Source organism: Alexandromys fortis, unplaced genomic scaffold (genome assembly GCF_014885135.2).
Source record: "Alexandromys fortis isolate MF-2015 unplaced genomic scaffold, M_Fortis_MF-2015_v1.1 scaffold_39, whole genome shotgun sequence".
Classification (NCBI taxonomy): Eukaryota; Metazoa; Chordata; class Mammalia; order Rodentia; family Cricetidae; genus Alexandromys; species Alexandromys fortis.
Genome location: NW_026067918.1, coordinates 12,318,710 through 12,336,516, shown reverse-complemented (window position 1 = coordinate 12,336,516; position 17,807 = coordinate 12,318,710). Strand labels below are relative to the sequence as shown.

Below are 17,807 nucleotides of genomic sequence, written 5' to 3'. Positions count from 1 at the left end.
GGTTTCCGTGAGTAGTTCTGGCTGGGTGCTGGGATTAAAGGCGTGTGCCAGCACCACCTGGCTCTTTGCTTCTTTTTTTTTTTTTTTTTTTTTGGTTTTTTTAGACAGGGTTTCTCTGTGGTTTTGGAGCCTGTCCTGGAACTAGCTCTTGTAGACCAGGCTGGTCTCAAACTCACAGAGATCTGCCTGCCTCTGCCTCCCAAGTGCTGGGATTAAAGGCGTGCACCACCACCGCCCGGCTGGCTCTCTGCTTCTTGTTTTGTTTTAACTGCAAAGATGTGGAAGAAAGGACAGCCGTCACTTCACCCCTTCAGAAGGCTCCAGCAGTACCATCAATCAGAAAGGTCAAAGGCTGAGCAAGCTGTTTCTATGGGAACATAAAAGTTCCCACAGTCCAGACAGGGCAAAGACAACAAGAAAACAACAACAACTCTGCCCAGAGAGAGCTTAGTTCCCCTTGGGGTTAACTGCAGAAACTCATGGACAACTGCACCACTGAAGCAAACGCATGTTCATAGACAAACATCATTAAAAGGCTTTTCATTATAAAAAATAAATCTTGGGCTGGGTGGTGGTGAAACACACCTTTAATCTCAGCTTTCGGGAGGCAGAGGCAGGTGGATCTCTATGAGTTTGAGGTCAGTCTGGTCTACAAAGCAAGTTCCAGGACAGGCTCCAAAGCTAGAGAGAAATCCTGTCTCGAAAAACCATGGGTGGGTGGGTGGGTGGGTGGATGGATGGATGGATGGTGGATGAATGCTCAATCAATCAATCAATCAATCCAGTCTCGGCCTGGAACAAGCAATTAAGAGCTTAAGAGCACTGGCTGCTCTTCCAGAATATCTGGGTTCAATTCCCAGCACCAACAAGGCAGCTCACAATCATCTGTAACTCCAGTTCCAGCGATCCAACACCATCACACAGACATACACAGGCAAAACAACAACACCAATAAAATAAATTATTAAAGAAATAAATTTTTCATGTAAGATGACTGTGGCCTCGTAAACCCCTGTCCTGTACGTGACACAAAGAGTCTCAATCTTACACAGTTCCTAGGCAACACCAGTCTGAAGTCACAGCCAATAATGACAGGCTCATTCCTGACCCCATCCTTCCGAAGGGACCACGCCACCCTGATAGGTAGCTTTCCATCAGACATCAGCAAAGACCTTCTTCCCGAGTGGGGAGATCTTGCCCTTCCTGCTCGTCATCCACAGCTTACAGTCATGTTCACAATCGGTATAAGAAAATGTCAGCAGCGATTGTAGTGCTCCATCCCTGTTCTCCGGGCGCCCAGCCTGCCTCTGCTCCACTCTGCACATCCTTTGTAGAGGATGAATGAATTCCAGGAAAGGCCACGTGGACCTGTGGGTGACAACAAAGGGCTGGCATCATCCTGTCATCTTGTCATGCCCAGACTGAAAGGCATAATGACGAAAATCTCCCCAAATTTATCAAAGACAAACACAGATTCAAAGAGCATAAATCCAGGAAAGCCCCACACAGACACACACTAACCACACGGCTAAGACAAAGACAAAGGACACCCATAAGAGAAGCCCAGTCACAGCCTGCCAGGATCAACAAAGCTCTGGGCTCCTCCACAACATTGAAAATCCAGACAAAATAGACCAGTGTCTCCAAAATTCCACACGAAAATGAGTTCAATCTAATATTCGAGTTTGGGGGAACAAATGAGGCCTTGTAAACATGGACAAAGTGTGTGCTTCATGTTCCTTCCCTTAGAAAGTGAACCACAAAGAAAATAAGTGAAAAAAAAAAAAAGAAAATAAGTGAATCTGGGGGAAGGGCGTGTGAGGTGTACGTGTGTGTGTGTGTGTGTGTGTGTGTGTGTGTGTGTGTGTGCGCGCGCGCAACTAGGCCTTCTGAGCAACAGGTCTAGGAACCGAGGTGCCAGCTGGGAATGAAAAGGGGCACCTGAAACAGCAACAGATCAGCAAGGACCGGTCTCAGCAGGGGGTGGGGGTGAGGGGTCTGGGTCATGCTGACAGCAGGTGGGAAGTTGACTGCAATAAGAAAAACCAAGAAAAGCTCATCCTAAACTCCAGCAGAGTAGCAGGGAGCCCTGCAACTGTGGGAACAGCACAGTCAAGAACAGAACCAACAGGAGCAGCCTTTCCCTAACAGGACCTTTAGTACTATTTGACTCTGTGTGCATGCTTCAGGTTAGACTTTTTGTTTTAAATAAGATTAATCAAAAACTTGGTGACAGGTTCTGTATCTGGAAGGGAACTTTACCCACAAGTATGTCAACATCTTCAGAGGACTCCTCAAGCGTGGGTGTTGGACCTCCCGTTTCTGGAAACTCCTGAAGGACCCTGGCACTAAGTGAAACCAAGTGAGGGGCTGTTCTTGCTACAGTCCCTTGAAGAGCTATGGGAAATCTGTTTGAGCACCACAAGACACGGCATCAGTCTTCATGTCTGTGTGTATGCGTGGACAGACAATCCTAGGATCTGAAAACAATCGAGGATCCCAACCATACACCACTGCTGACTAGACCGCAAGGCCGACTATATTCCTGCAAATCAGAAACGCTGATATGCGGTGGGGTCTCGACCTCCACTGCCCTAAAACTTGTTAGGTAGCTCACAGCCATCTTGAATGTCTGGCCTCCTGCCTCCACTTCCCCAGTGCTAGGATTACAGACATGTGTCAGCACACGCAGTCCCCGTGGTGCTGCAGGGCAAACCCAAGACTTGGCACACGCCTGACTGGAACTCCACCACCTGCCCTGAATCAGATTACAGTTAGAAGCCATCTATGCGGACTAACACGGAGAAACCTTTCCAGTATCAGGGCCACACTGTCTGTGGTGAACAGAACAACGTTCATCTGCCCACACTAACTGAGCAGCAACAATGAACTGGAGGCCTGTGGGTTCCTCTTCGGAAAGATAGGTCTGTCTGGCTAAGATAGGGCTCATCTTATCAGTGCATGTGGTTCTGATAAGCCACAGCGCAGGGAGGGCAGGAAAGTCAAGGGGCACTAGTTCCTAAGGTCTGGTCTACCAGGAGGAGGAAGGACTGAAGCTGGCCTCCTCTCTTGAACTTCAACCCCATACCTTCTTCCCCACTAAGGCTGCAGGCGCCCCTCAGTCCAGCGGCCCCCACAGTATAGAGCAGAGGCATTAGGGGCCTGTAGCACAGGTAGCCTATCCACTGCCCATTCTTTCCCTACTGGCCTCCACAGCTGATTTCCAGGGAGGGACCAACCAACCAAGTGAGTCTGTGCTGTGTAGCAGTTTCTCTGAGACTGAAACATTGTATATCCTTAGACAGAATGTAAAAACTCAAAACAGCTTCTAAGGCCCTGAAACTGACCAGATTCAAGAGGCCCTTCTTCCCCTGAGAGCAAGGTGCTCAAAGTCCCTCTCAGGGCCAGGCGGTTAAGAAAATTGAGACAGTCGAGCTTGACCACGTACATGCCTTTCATACACACTCAAGAGGCGGAGATGCGGGCAGATCTCTGATTTCCAGGACAGCCAGGGTTACACAGAGAAGCCCTGTCTAAAAAACAAACTAACTAACTAAAAAAGCAAAAACTACACATACAAGAAAGCCGAGACAGCCCAGCTTCCTAGAAGCAAAGACCAGCCAAGCAGCCTGAAAAGGAGAGATCAGCAGGGCTGCTTGAAGAGGCTGCTCAGTCCAACTGGTCCACCTGCTGAACTGCCCAGTGAGCTCCAGGTCCCCAGCATTGTGAGCTGTCACTCTGCTGGGGTGGCTTTGGAGATGCAGCTGTCTTTGAGTCGTTTCTGCTCCTGTAAGTGACCCCAGTAAAACTCACTGATCCACCAAGCTGGACTTTGGTGGTATCTAACTTTGGTCTGTCATGGGTGCCTTATCAGGGATGAATAGAGGTGTGTGTGTGTGTGTGTGTGTGTGTGTGTGTTTGCACGCACAAATGCATCTCTCCAGGAAAAGCTGTCACACAACAGTGTGTCACCTCTGATCTACTAGAAATCCCTACAGTCAATTAGTTTTACTTCCTCCTAAAATTATGGCAATGAGTAGAAGAGAGAGCCAACAGTGAGGAGAACAGGAAGTATCTGTGACATCGCCCACAGAGGCTAACGCCGAGTACCAGGCCAGTGTCAGGTGCAGGCTCACAGCTGTAATCTGCTCTTAGCAAACCCTATCCCCCAAAGGGAAGAAAGTGATAAAGGGGCACTAGAGGGAGGGGTGGAAGTGCTAGCTGGCATCACTGTAAAGCTTTTGGATTTAAATGTTTTCCCTTTAGATCCTCGGCATAAGCCCTCTGAATCTCACAGCATTAACCGTGATATGGAAAGGAGTGTGGCTGGGCACCTCCCAGCCCGGGACAGCTGAAGCTCTCTGGTGAAGGGGCCCAAGGGCCTGTATGACACCGACAGTGCTGCTGGTCAGGCAACAGCAGATCTCTGTTCTCCTTCCCCTTTACTTACTATCCCCTTCACACACACACACACACACACACACACACACACACACACACACACACCTTGATGCGGAGCCCAGCTAGACTTTCCTTCCAAAGAACAACATTCTCCGACCACCACTGTCATCCCTGACAGCACAGCACTCTGGGAAGGCTCTGCAAGACTCTCTGCAGACTGCTGGGCTCCAGACACCCTCCCTCAGGTGAGTATCAAATAAGAACACATGCTGCCAAGAACTGCGCTAGGGGCTCGGAACGTGGCTGCCCTTGGGCTTCTGGTTCCATATTCTGGGTCTGGTTTGTGCAGCGAGTTCGGGGAAAGCCGTCTGAACCTGAGTGTGCACTTGGATTAGGAGCAGGCTCCTGTATGTAGGACACGCTGAGCCTCCTGCATGGAGACAGTGCCACAACAGAAATACAAAAGCAGACATAATACAAAGCTCACAGCTCAAAGAACCTTTGTAGTTCTCTGTGCCTTGTAGTTAGCAGACACTTGAGCATTTGCTAATTGACTTATTAGTAGAGTACTGCCTACTGGATGGAGTGTAAATCAGAGAGTGCCTTTCAAGGATTCCTCCATTAATTAGCTGTGTAACCTTGAATGACTAATTTTTGATTGAGAAAATACATAATAGCAAAAGGGCTACTTTGAAATTAGGAATGGCTCTTGAAGACTGTATCTTATTAATCATAATGTCATCTCTCCATTTTATAATTAGTGGCAAACACAGTACAGGGCCTGCGTCCTCTCTGAAATTCAGTGCAAACCCTGGCCACTAGGCTGTGCAGAGCGGGGCAGGTCCACCTCAGGGACTGGCTAGTGGTAGGACCTCTCAGCCCAGAGTGGATAGGATCCTAGGGCAGAAACTATCACCCACAGCTGGCCATGTCCTCCCTAAAAGCCTCACAACCTGTGTGCCTACAGAACAAATCACATCCTGTTATGATCAACACCAGATGAAATACTTTACAGCCTACTTGGGGGCTTGGCTGAGATCCATGGCTTAAAATACAGCCTCCAGGTGTGTGTCCACTGAAAAGGGGGGGGGGGGACTACAAGTGGCTCTGCTCCTCTCTCAAAGGGGAGCAGGGACACTACCTCAAACACCAGCACAACAAGACAAAGAACACAGTGTTCTAAACTATCAGTCTCCAAAAGCAGAGGCTCCAGCTGCCTCTTGAGCTATGCCACAGCCCAAAGAGCCACTGGTCACAGCTAACCCCGACTGCCAGCCTCACCTGGAGCTCCAAACTCGGCCTTCCCAAAGTAGGTCACGGTCCTGCAGTGAACAATGCCCACCTGACCTTCACCATACTCACAGCGATGGGCTGTGACCTGGGGTTCCAGTTTGGTCTGCCCAGTTGGTAGCAGGCTCCGTGCATGTGCTCTGCAATCCACAAAGCCCGGCCAACAACAGACAGATGCATTGTCTCAGTTGATCTGCAGCCTCTGGGCAATGGGGGCAAAGTGCTCCCAAATAATTCTTTGGGGTCAACAGAAGCACCATGACTCTGACAAACCTCTGCTAGCACCCAGCTACTCCCACTTGCAGGCACACACCCCAGTTCCAGCATACTGGCTTCCGTTCAGCAGTCAGCTTTGCATCCTGCTGTCAGACAAGCACAGGGTGCACAGCATTTAGTGGACTGTTTTCAGTATTACTGCTATAGCATTTAATGTCGGCCGTAAAACCAAACGGCCTCTCCCTGCTTTTCTGAAAAGAGACAGGAGTCGTTTCCAGAAGGCAAACAGCATTTTTAAAGCAGAGGAACGGGGACAAGGGCGGGAAGAACAAGAGCCCCAAGAGCTTTTAATTCCTGGGGACCGGCCAGCGAAGCCTTTACTCTTTGGCATTTGCAGCTCATGCCCTACCATCTGCAGAGGACAGGTGACAGAAAGGCCTCTGTCTTTTACTTTCTCCTCAGAGACTGGATTGACTCCGTCATGTGCTCAGGTGGTACAAACAAACCAAAACGAAAAACAAGCAAACAAACAAAAACAACGACAAGCACAGGTCTAGTATTCAGGCTCCATCCAGAGCTCTCCTCTCTGAGGCCCAGCTCAGGCAGCTCAGCCCCCCTTCCTACAAGGCCACAGCCACACTCCCAGCTTCCAGCAGAGCTCTGGGCTATGCCTCAACAACTACCCGACAAACTGAAGGTCTAATTTGTTAGCAGAATGAGAACATCGTGCATTCTGCTACCTGACGCCTGCCAGACATCAGCCCTGAGTGCACAGCAATCCCAGAGGCCAGCAGGCTCAAAACAGCTAATGGGGTACACTTGCTATGCCCCTCCTTCAGCCACACAGGTGGGCACAAAAGGCACTTGGTACCTTGTTGTGCTAAAAAGTCAGGGGGTACTGCACAGGAAGAGGCCCACTTGATACTATAATGTACAAATTCCTCTGTTGGAACATAGACCCAAGCTTGACAGTGTCAAGAGGTAGAGCATGCAGGAAGGGATTAAATCACAAGGGCAGAAATGGAGACCTTGTAAAAAAAAAAAAAAAAAAAGGAGGGGGGGGCTGCAAACAGGGAGCTAGACCTTTTTGCCCTGTCCCACCAAGTGAGGACAGTAACCAAGACATCATCTCAGAGACAGAAACCAGACACCAGGCATACCACCTGTCACCACCTGGATCTGAGTTTTAATTCTACAGAATTGTGAGCCATAATCCTCCATGTTTACTAATTGCCTCCTCTCCTGTATTTTGTTATGGAAGTACAAACACAGTAAAACAGCATGTGGATGCTGGGGTTGGAGTTGAGGCATGTCAAGTAAGCTCCCACCAAGGGCCACCAGTCTCTGCCTGGAGCTGAGCCCAGGGTCCCGGTAAATCCATCCGAGCTGTGAGAGAGATGGTACCATTGGCTCCTCTCAACAAGAGACAAGGCTCAAAGCAGCTCAGCAGGCAGAGTAAAGCTGGGATGAATGGAGCTGGGGTCTTGATGAGTACACAATCTGTTGGTTTCTAGCAACAGCACAAAATGCTGAGACCAAACACAAAAGCCAAGTTTGTAGCCTTCCACAAGGCCACATATTTGAAAGTCACTGGATGGCAACTCGCCCCGCGCCATTAAGTGACACTTCCCCACAGTCCTACGGGTGACCTGCTTGGATGGTATAAGTCAAGTCTGGTACTGTGACTAGCACCTCCACCACCTCTCATCACCTCACTGGCCAAGCTGCCCTACAACCTCTATAACCTCTTGACAGACCCGTGTTCTTCCAGCTACTGTAACCAACCTGACGATCAGGACCCTTCCCTGTTCTGACACCCACCTTCCTCTCCACACCCCCAGGGTTCTAATTCTGTTCCCTCCCTCCAGTCGTGTGCACATGGCCTCTCAAATCCTAAGTCTAGACAGGCCTTCCCAGCTTTCTGGTGGAGGTCAGTCCTACCCTGAAGACTTCAGAAGCACCTCCCTATGCAAACTAACCATCCTCTCCCCAGCTGCCTGCCTGGCCATGCCTGAAACCTAAAGCACTGGCTGGCCACACTGGCAGGACGGTTTCCCAAGCACCTTTTCTGGGGAACAGAGCACACAAAGGATGGCCAGGGATAACTGAAGCCCACGCAGCACACCTAGCATGGCCTACAGAGCACTGCAGTCGGAGTATAGCGGCTGCATTCTGCAATCCTCCGGCAAGACCTCAGAGTCAAAACAGAGCCGCGGCCGCTAAGGGAGACCCAGTCAGGGCTGTGCTAGCTAGCCAGAGGACGGGCCTCACCTGACTGCAGTCCCCAAGCTACTACTCCCCGCTGTGAGTAAGCTGTGAGCTCAGGAGAGACTCCTTGCGGTGGACCTAACCCTGAAGAGTTCCCAAGCAACTCACTGAGCCAGGGAAGTGTTCACTGCTGTGCTTGCAACTTGAGATTCCCCCCACCCAGGGCATCAATGGAATAATGGATTCCGAGCATCAACTGAAGCAGGTCATTAACATTCTTTGTTCTTATCCCATGTAGTCAAGTCATAACAGCCCAGACCAGCTCCATCTCTCAGTCAAAGCCAAATACGAAGCTCTCAGTTTAGAAAAAGCATATGGCCTTCTGAACAGATTAGCCCAGCTGTGATGCAGCACTCAGAGGCAGAGGATCTTGAGGTTGAGGCCAGCCTGGACTACATAACAACACCTGTCCCAGAAATGAAAACCCTGAATGGGGCTGACAGAGGCTGGGAGGGAACACCTGCAGCTGTGGTGTGAAAAGCTCCTGGAGAGAGTGGTGGTGGCTGCTGCTCAGCCCTAGAACTTAACTACAGACCAGGATGGATCCAGCTGCCTCCGCCCTGTGCTAGGATTAAATGTGTGTCAGCACCACCCAGTTTTACAAAAATGAACAGTCATACTCCACCATGTACTCACAGGACAACCCAGGGCAAACTCTTCTTTTGTATCATTTTCCTCAGCTTCAAATACCAGCATTGTGAGATATATTTCAGACTAATATTTCAGATATATTAATGTTGCCCTATTTTTACGACATGGTACTGTGAAATATCTTTTACAAGATGTCTTTTGAAAGCACCGTTGTAGTTATATGAAGACAATGTACAAATGTTGAAGGCTGTCTATAATTTATTTTCATTAGTAGTTGTTTTGAAAAATTAAACATTTGCATTTTGTTACAAAACAAACTAACAAACAAAAGCAGATAGGGGCTAGTGAGATGGCTCCACAGGGAGACAAAGGCACTTGCCACCAAGCCTGACAGCCTGGTTCCACTTCCAGAACCCACATGGTGAGAGGAGAGAACTGACTCCCACATCTTACTTTGACCTCCACATCTACACTGTTGCATGCATATACACATGTGCACACATGTAAATGCAATAAAATGTTTTAGCGTGGGATTCAGATGGAGATTAAATGAGCTAATTAACTGGGAACTGCTGTAAACCATCCTTAGCACACTGGAAGCATGAATATGGCTACTATCATCTATCATACATGGCATAAGGCTTTGCTTAAAAAAGATCAATTTACCTTTTCTATAAATATATTTGCATACAAATATGAGCTGTTCAATATTTCAAAAGTGTGTATACCTACCATTCTATACCATGTATAGGCACAGCCATACACCAACAAATTTTAAAGAGAAAAATATAGAAGCCTAATATTTTATTAGGTTTTCTTGACATTTTTCTCTACTATAAAATAAAGGTCAGTGCATCTAAATCAACAGTTTGCATGGTAGGTGCCCATGGGAGGGGCTGACACTTACCAATCCAGCATTCAAGCCGTGCACAAGGCGTGGTCTTCACCACGTCTGGAGGATCCACGCCCACGTTCAGGCACAGGACCAAGGCCACACTGACCGTCTTCATCTGGAAGCACAACAGAAACACTGTTTCAATGCAAACTCCAGAGACGCCCAAAGAGCACTGCCTCCTGCTGGCACCGGCCCCCTCTGCCACCCTTGGACTGCTTCCATGCCCCAGGTTAGCCCACCTCTGAGGCCTGGGCAACGGGCTGAAAACAGTGCCTGTAGGAGCTTCCTTATAATGACTCTCCAGAGACAGAATCAACTGATCAGACGATAACACATCTTGAAGAGCTCCGCACACTATTCTTACCTGTGCTCCTGCTGTGCAGAGGGCAGAACGACTTAGCTCTCATTAGTACAGCTGAACACTGTACAGGATACGCGTACTATCACGTTCATTCAGATTCCGGTGATTTTCTTAGCTAGCTTCACATTATCCACATTACATTCCTTTACTATGTTTTTCTCTACTGTAATTGATGTCTGAGTGCTTTATTTGTCTGTTTTTGAGACAAGCTCTCTCTACATAGTCCTGGCTGTCCTGGAACTCACTATGTAGACCATGCTGGCCTCCAAATTCACAGAGATCCGCCTGATTCTGACTCTGAGTGCTGGAATACAAGCATCATCTGATATGCTTCCTCCCACCCCTGTTTCTTTCCCTCTGCTCCAACTTTAAGAAGCAACCCCACCCAGCCAGCAAATCTTAGCCCATGTCCTTCACCAGAGCACACAGTGTGCCAATCACTGTTCACAGGTGCTAGAAACACCTCAGGAGCCTAAGATAAAGATCCTGCAGCAAGCACAGTGTGGCACACACCTCCAATCCCAGTGTGGAAGAGTAAGAATTTGAGCCTGGACTGCACAGTGAGACCCCATCTTGGAAAAATAAAGCTGGGGTAGGCAGGGAGAGGAGGAAGTGCATTCAGAGCACCGGCCCTTCTCGTCCTCACCATCCTTAGAAGCACCAGCACGCTGCATCCGAGTTGAAATGTCTGCAAGTGTGTTCACTCCAAATCATCATCAATGCTCCCTGAGCTCCAGTCATGCCCTGCACGTATGTGTAAGTACACATGGACAACCTGCCTAGACGGCTGCACATCAAAGCTGTGCTTCCCAGGTGGCATGGGAGAGAGCCACGCCCTCTGTTACCTGACATCCTCTACCTCCGGGTATTCAAAGCCTTGGTCCTCTCTGCCTCGGGCACGCCATCTCCAGCCTCGCCTACTCTCTAACTTTGTCCTTGGGTCGCAGGGACTCCCTGAGCACTCCTCGCTGCACTGCATCTAAAGGAAGCAGACAGCCCAGACCCAGCGCTGAGTGAGTAAGCACGTGCTTTAGTCTAGCCTTTGATTCTGTCCCACATCCTACTTGTAGTTCATCTGGATAGTATTCCGACAAATGAGACAAGGTGAGGATTCTCCCCCTCAAAACAACCAGTCACTTGTCCCAGTCCCGCCCAGTCCTCTCCCTGACCTCACACGTCAGGACTGCCAGCAGGTAAGTGATCCACTGGCCGGCATTCCACTACACAGGGACCATGCTGGCGCACCTAACCTTCACCTTGTAGTTAGGCATTTTCTTATTGCTATGACAAACGCCTGACAAAGTTAAAGAAGGGAAGGTTTATTCTTGCTCACAGTTTGAGGGTACAGTCCATCCTGGCAGCAGAAGCAGGAAGCAGCTGGTCACGTGGCATCCAGAGTCAGAAAGCAGAGAGTAATGAACTCTGATGCCTCGCTTCCTTTCTCTCTCTCTATTCAGTCTGGGGAACCAGCCCAGGGAATTGTGCCACCCACACTCAGGGAGCGTTTTCACTCCTCAGTTAAACATTTTGGGAAACATCTTCATAGACACACCCCAGAGCGCCTTTCCATGGCAATTCTAAATCCACTTAAGTTGACATAAAGATGAACCAACACACCTTACATAATACCTGAAGGCCAGGTTTTCTTCAAAAATGTTATTTAGGCTATTTAAACCTGCTTTCCAAACTAATCACTTAGTCACTTGAATTTTTTATTTTTATATGTATAGGTGTTCATGAGCCCCTAGAATTGGAGTTGCAGGTGGTTATTAGCCGCTATGTAGGTTAACCTGAGTTAACCGAGTCCTCTGAAAGAGCAGCAGGTGCTTTTCATTCACTAACCTATCTCTCCAGCCCCTTGGTCACTGTTTAAATCACGCTGGGATTTCAATTAAAACTGCACTAGTATTTCAACCAAATGCGATAAGAAGCAACCTTTTCACATACTCCCCTCTCAGACAGGCACAGCATCTCCCCACTGGCCAAATATCCTGTCGACTCTGTCAGCAACACAGAAAGTGAAGGAGACTTTGGGGTCTCCTACCCAGGAAGCCCTGTATCCCATCCAGATCATCTTGTCCTTCTCAGATCCACTGCCCACCACAGCTGCTTCTGGCCATTTTCTCGTGTTTGCTAAACATGGAACTACACATGCTCCTTACTGGTTCTCCTGTGAGTGTGCAAACACCCTAGTACACTGCCTGAACCTCAACCTCTCTCACAGACTAAACATGTAACTACACATGCTCCTTACTGGTTCTCCTGTGAGAGTGCAAACACCCTAGTACATGACCTGGACCTCATCCTCTCTCACGGACTGTGCCTCCTGTCTCTCTCTGTATTAAGTCTTGCTGGGTTGTGCAAGACTTGTGAAATAACACTCCTAAAGCAGCACAAAGGACAGCAGTCACCCTCTTCTAGAGGCTGCCGTGTGTTTCAAGAGAACAGTCCTTTGTTCAGCACAGATGCTAAAGGTCTGTGGGAACAGAATGTTCCAGCCTTCCTCTCTCCCGGCACGCCCACCTCCAGGAGCATCTTCCATAGAGCAGTACAGAATCATCTTGCTGTAACCTGCAAACAGGCTCTCTACCCACTGTCAGGAGGAAAGGTGAAATCAATCAAAGGGTAAAAATACCTGCATTTTCTAGTTAGCTTCCAATATGTAAGTGACCACCATCAATAACCCCACAGAGCTGATCAATTGCTTTACTGCAGACTCAGCCTGAAGACAGGCTGTCTAAAAGGAGAAGCTCCCTGAAAACATCTCTGCCATCGTAGGGGACAGCTCTAAGCCTCCTCCGCTGCTGTAACAATGGAAGCTACAAGGTTCCCGTAAAGCATGGAATCAGACCTTGGACCAGGCTCCCAAGTCATGGCTTTGCTCAGTCATCACAGCCCTCCTTCTCCACAGACGCAGCAATCCCTACAGTTTAGGTTCTCTAATATTACAAGACTGATTCCCTGCTCCAGGCGTCCCTTACTCAAAACCATCTACAGTCAGACAGCAGTATATGGGAAATAAGAGAAATAAACAGCCCATAAGCTCTGACTGCACTCCACCAGGAACTCTCCATCCTCTACCAGAGGTGCAGATCCTCCATTAAGTCAGCTGACGATGCCTGTGTTATCAGACAGTTCCCAAGCACAGAAGAGCAAACTGCCAATCAGACAAGACAAAGGAAGCCACAGCGTGTCCCTCCTTCCAGAGGAGGCTGAGGCTGGTGGGGTAACTCAGTTGGTGAAAGTGCTTGCTGTCAAGTCCAAGACCTATGTTTGATCCCCAGGGCCCACATGGAGAAGGAAGAGAATCACTTCTGTCAAGTGCTAACCTCTAGACTTGTGGCATGGCCCACTCACACATTCACAAGGAGGGAGAGAACTGTGAAGGAGAGGCCCACATTCACAGAGCCCTCATGAGGGACAGGACTGCTTCGCTGTTCTGCTGCGCTGTTGTCGGTACACTTTCTGTACCTCCTCTCCTTTACTAACAACCTCTAACAGGCACAGTCTAGATAAGGGCTCTGTGTTGTCCTGAGCTTCTGGCAGGCACTGAGAACACATTACTAGAGGACTAAGGGAACTGCCACAGGCCGATTCCCATGGCTGAACTCTACCCACCGGTTTCTTGTTATGCCCTTAACTAACCTTCTGCTGCCCAGTGAAGTCCACAGGAAAGCCCCTATCTATGGCTCCTGTGGGGACGAGCTCAGCTGCAACTGCCCTCGCAGTTTGCTCTCCCAACACCTCACCCTGCAGCCCCGTGCATCCAAAGAGGAAGTGACGAGATTACCTGGCTGGTGCCGGCTCAGTGACTTACAGCCAGCGTCTGGAATTGCTCTGCACGTGCCATCAGCAGTGGCACCTGCTCATTACACGATGCTAACAGGCATCTCAACTGTAACTTACGCTCACCTGAAAGGGCACAGGGAAGGGAGGAGTAAAAGGGTGGACCCTCGCAACTCCCATGGCAGCAAGTCCCATGTTAGATACACCTGGTTCTTTCCCACACCAAGAACAGAGAAGGGAACCAAAGCATTGATGTAGCACCCAATCTGACTATTTATCATAGTTCTCAGTAAATAATTACAAAAAGAGAAATGTTCCTCCAGAGCTGAGCTATGGCTCAGTTCACTGTGCACGCACGGAGGCCAAAGTTCAGCAGGTTTGAAGCTTGTGCCTGTAACTCCAGCCTGGGGAAGGCAGACAGGAGGATCTCTACGCACTGGTCATCTAGTACAGCCATACTGGGGAAGTCCCTATCTCAAAGAAAAAAGATGGAGGGCAATAGAGAAGACACTCAGCGCGCGCGCACACACACAGTCTTATGATTTGGGTCCCTCAGACAAAAACACTCATGAAAACACAGTGTTCCTTTAGTCCTGGGTCACAGCCCAGCACGACTGTTAACAGTGCACCCTATACTCACTCTAGAGGCAGCTCCCCTCTCCTGCCCAAGAACTAAGCAGCGGCAGGACTTGGCCTGGGCACTAGGATCAGTGTACTTGCTCACGTGATGTATGCTTTCTATAAAAATAACACAGAATCTCAAATACGCTAACACATAAGTTAGAAAAATGGAGTTTAGTCTAATGCCTAGCTACTGATTCCAAATCTGAACAGATTACCACTAAATGTTATTAATCCAATCAAGTGTATCTCATTCTGCAAATTTTAAACATGTTGGCATAGACTGTATAGACTCTTAAGTTCAACTATACCTAAAATATCTTTTCAGTATTTTATTTGATGTATATGGAAACCTTATTCCAAAAATTCTAGATTAATGATTTTTAGTACAATTACAGAAATGTTTTCCTCTAAGGGCTATCAAATTTAATGTACCAAAAACTGCAGAATATTGCATAAAATAGCCATTTGGATATTAAAATACTTCTTCTGAATGGAATATAACATAAAATGGCACAGTTACGTCTCCAGAGCTTAATTTTGAATTTGAAAAGAATGTTACTTTGAAATCCAGGCCAGCTGGCTCAAACCTTCAATCTCAGCACTTGGGATGATGAGGCAGGAGGAAAGGCATGAGTTCAAGGTCAGCCTGGGCTATGTAGTGAATTCCAGAACAGCCTAGACTACAGGAGACTGTACCTCAAAAAAACCAAAAAGAGTATCATTTCAAGAAACTGTATAAATCAGGTGTGGTGGTGCACACCTTTAGTCCCTGACTCTGGAGGCAGAGGCAGAAGGATCTCTGTGGGTTCCAAGGCAGCATGGTCTACAGAGCAAGGTCCAGGACTATAGAGAGACACTGTCTCAAAAAAATCAAAAAGAGGGAGGGAGGGAGGGAGGGAGGTTGGGAGGTTAGGAACTGTGTAAGATTTTCAGTGGTTCCTCCCAATCTGTAACCTTCAGCCCAGCCATCCATTTCAGTCTGTCCAGAACAGGTCAGAGGAAGCACAGTGTACTCGCCACAGACGCAGCTCTCGTGCCAGGATCCCAAAGGCCTCACAACCTGTCTCTTCTGGGCCATCCTGCAAGTCACCCCTGGGATTAGGTCCCAGTCAAAAGTTAGGGAAACTTTCATTCTAAGTGTGGAAAACGAGGAGCTGTGGTTATTAAACTTGGTTTCCTTTACAGTCTCCTGGCGCTGGCTATGTTCTGAAACTCAGAATTTCTCAAATTTCAGAAATTTGGAACCCTACACCATATCTCATGACAGCGTGTATTTAAGAGCACTCCACTGAGCAGATGACTTCACCCGCAGACTAGTCCCCAAAACGTGTGTGCACAAGGGAGCAGCACTGTGGTATCCGAAGCATACTGATGTCTGCTACCGTTCAAAGAATGCAGACAGTATTTCAAGGGCTTTGCTGAGGTTTTCCTTCTTAGCTGACTGGCAAAGCCATCCACTGTGTGAAGGCATGGGTGACCAGCTGCTCCGCCAAAGCCCTCCACTGTGACATGAAGGCATGGGTGACCAGCTGCTCCACCAAAGCCCTCCACTGTGTGAAGGCACGGGTGAACAGCTGCTCCGCCAGCTTGACTGGAACTTCACAGGCTACCACGCCTAACTCTAGATGGACTGACCATCGTGCAGGTAAGAAACGCGTGAGGGACGCTCCTGACCTGTGAGGTCTGGGTCTGCACTGAGTGAAGCTCCTGCCTCAGCAGCTGAGGGTGTGAAGAGACACCAAAAGCCAGCCTGAGGTCAACACTGGTGTCACAAAACACTGTTCACCCACCTGTCTGAGGACAGAACCACCCACTCCCAAGAGTCTTCATTAGGATCTGGAGCGTTGAGAAACCTGAGCTGGGATGAGGCGACAAGGATGCATAATTTATAAAGGAAGTCAGAAACTAGAGCGCACAACAAAGAGGAGGAGAAGAAACGGGGAAGGAGAAGCCAGGCTGCCCCCACTCCCATCCAGACAGAGGGGAGAGAGGCAAGCAACAGGCCCGAGTCTCCTCCCACAGCAGGAGCGCAGCAGGGGCTTGAGAGACCCTGGTTGTTTGTTTGTTTTCAAACCCTTCTGCTCCTTCAATGGGAATAGGAAACAAAGAGAAGGATACTGGAATTTATAAGCTTGGTTTATTACTCTGAGCCAGAATCCAAACTTAATTTTAAGTGTGCTTTTCTTTAAAGGCCAAATTCTATTCAAATTACACTGATTTTAAAGTCTATTTCTAGCTAAATAGAAACGGCAAAAGGGAAATTCGCAGCATCAAAGTTAGCCAGTGGCAAGCTCAGTTGCTGCCTCAAAGGCACACCTGGGCCCTTCCCACGCACAACACCCAAGAGACTACTGACTGAGTTTGCTTCCAACATAAAAAAACCTTACGATATTTGTTTTCTAAAAGTCAAAATAAAGAACTGTATACAAAATAAGCTTTAAAAAAACTATAGGCCAGTTTATTCTAGAGATTATAGTTATTTAAACCTACTAAAGAATGCCCCTCTTAGTTCACACTCACATTAATGTAATATTAAAAGCACAAGATCTCACAAGCCATTTGGAAGGAAAGGTGGAGGACTCCTTTTTCTGCTTTTCACTTGGCCCTTCAGGAAACCTGCTGTCCAGTTTCCAACTACGAGCATGTTACTTCTAAAGAGGGATATAAAAATGATTTACCACTGTAGCCAAAGACTTCCTTCACAAGTGTTCGTGTATACACATACAAGTTTTACTGCTGGGAAGACACAGAAAATAGCTTGTTGACTGAAGGCTTGATTTGTATTTGCTGTGCCATTAGAGGTGGGGCCTCACCCGAGAATGTCAGCCCCGTGAGAGTTCCCCTCACAGGGCTGGCTCCTTTTCGGTCAGGTTGCTTGCTCATCCACAGCTTTAGGACGACTAATACATTAGAATTAGCAACACTATCCTTAGAGTCAATCATTCACTCACGATGTGTTTCCCTCCCCACTTCATAATCCAGTATTATGCCATCCACGGTACATTCAGAAAAACAACACGAATCTCAGGTGACCAAGGAGGCTTCTTCCAGAGCCGCACCCTGGCTGGGCCAACAAGATTTATGAAGGGACTCCAAGGTACCAGCACCCAGACTGCAAAAGAGTGGTTTCCATAATCAAGGCAGAACAGATGTTTTAGAGGTCAATGCGGAGCGCTCGCAGCAGGACGTTCAGCTAGCGAGCTGCTCTACGGGCACAGCCATACTTTGGGTTTACTGGGTGAATCTGGTAAGTATACAACAGGCTAAAGAGGGAGAGAGGGAGAGAAAGAGGAGAGAGGAACATTGCCAAACCAGGTGCTCAAAGTATCCAATAGAAATCAATTAGAGAAGCCTCAGGGGCAGCCATCGGGGGGT

The 17,807-nt window shown here is 48.3% G+C and overlaps 1 protein-coding gene across 4 annotated transcripts in view; it reads right to left on the bottom strand.

Annotated features, from left to right (window-relative positions):
* Positions 1-17,807, bottom strand: part of Rptor (regulatory associated protein of MTOR complex 1) — a 283,595-nt gene that overhangs the window by 213,805 nt on the left and 51,983 nt on the right. For 3 of the 4 annotated variants that reach the window (XM_050140239.1, XM_050140240.1, XM_050140241.1), the window contains one exon: positions 9,674-9,776. In XM_050140239.1, the coding sequence (XP_049996196.1) occupies positions 9,674-9,776 (103 nt within the window). Of the gene's footprint in view, positions 1-1,048; positions 1,068-9,673; positions 9,777-17,807 lie in introns of those variants that run through there. The other variant, XM_050140242.1, reaches the window with a different exon arrangement.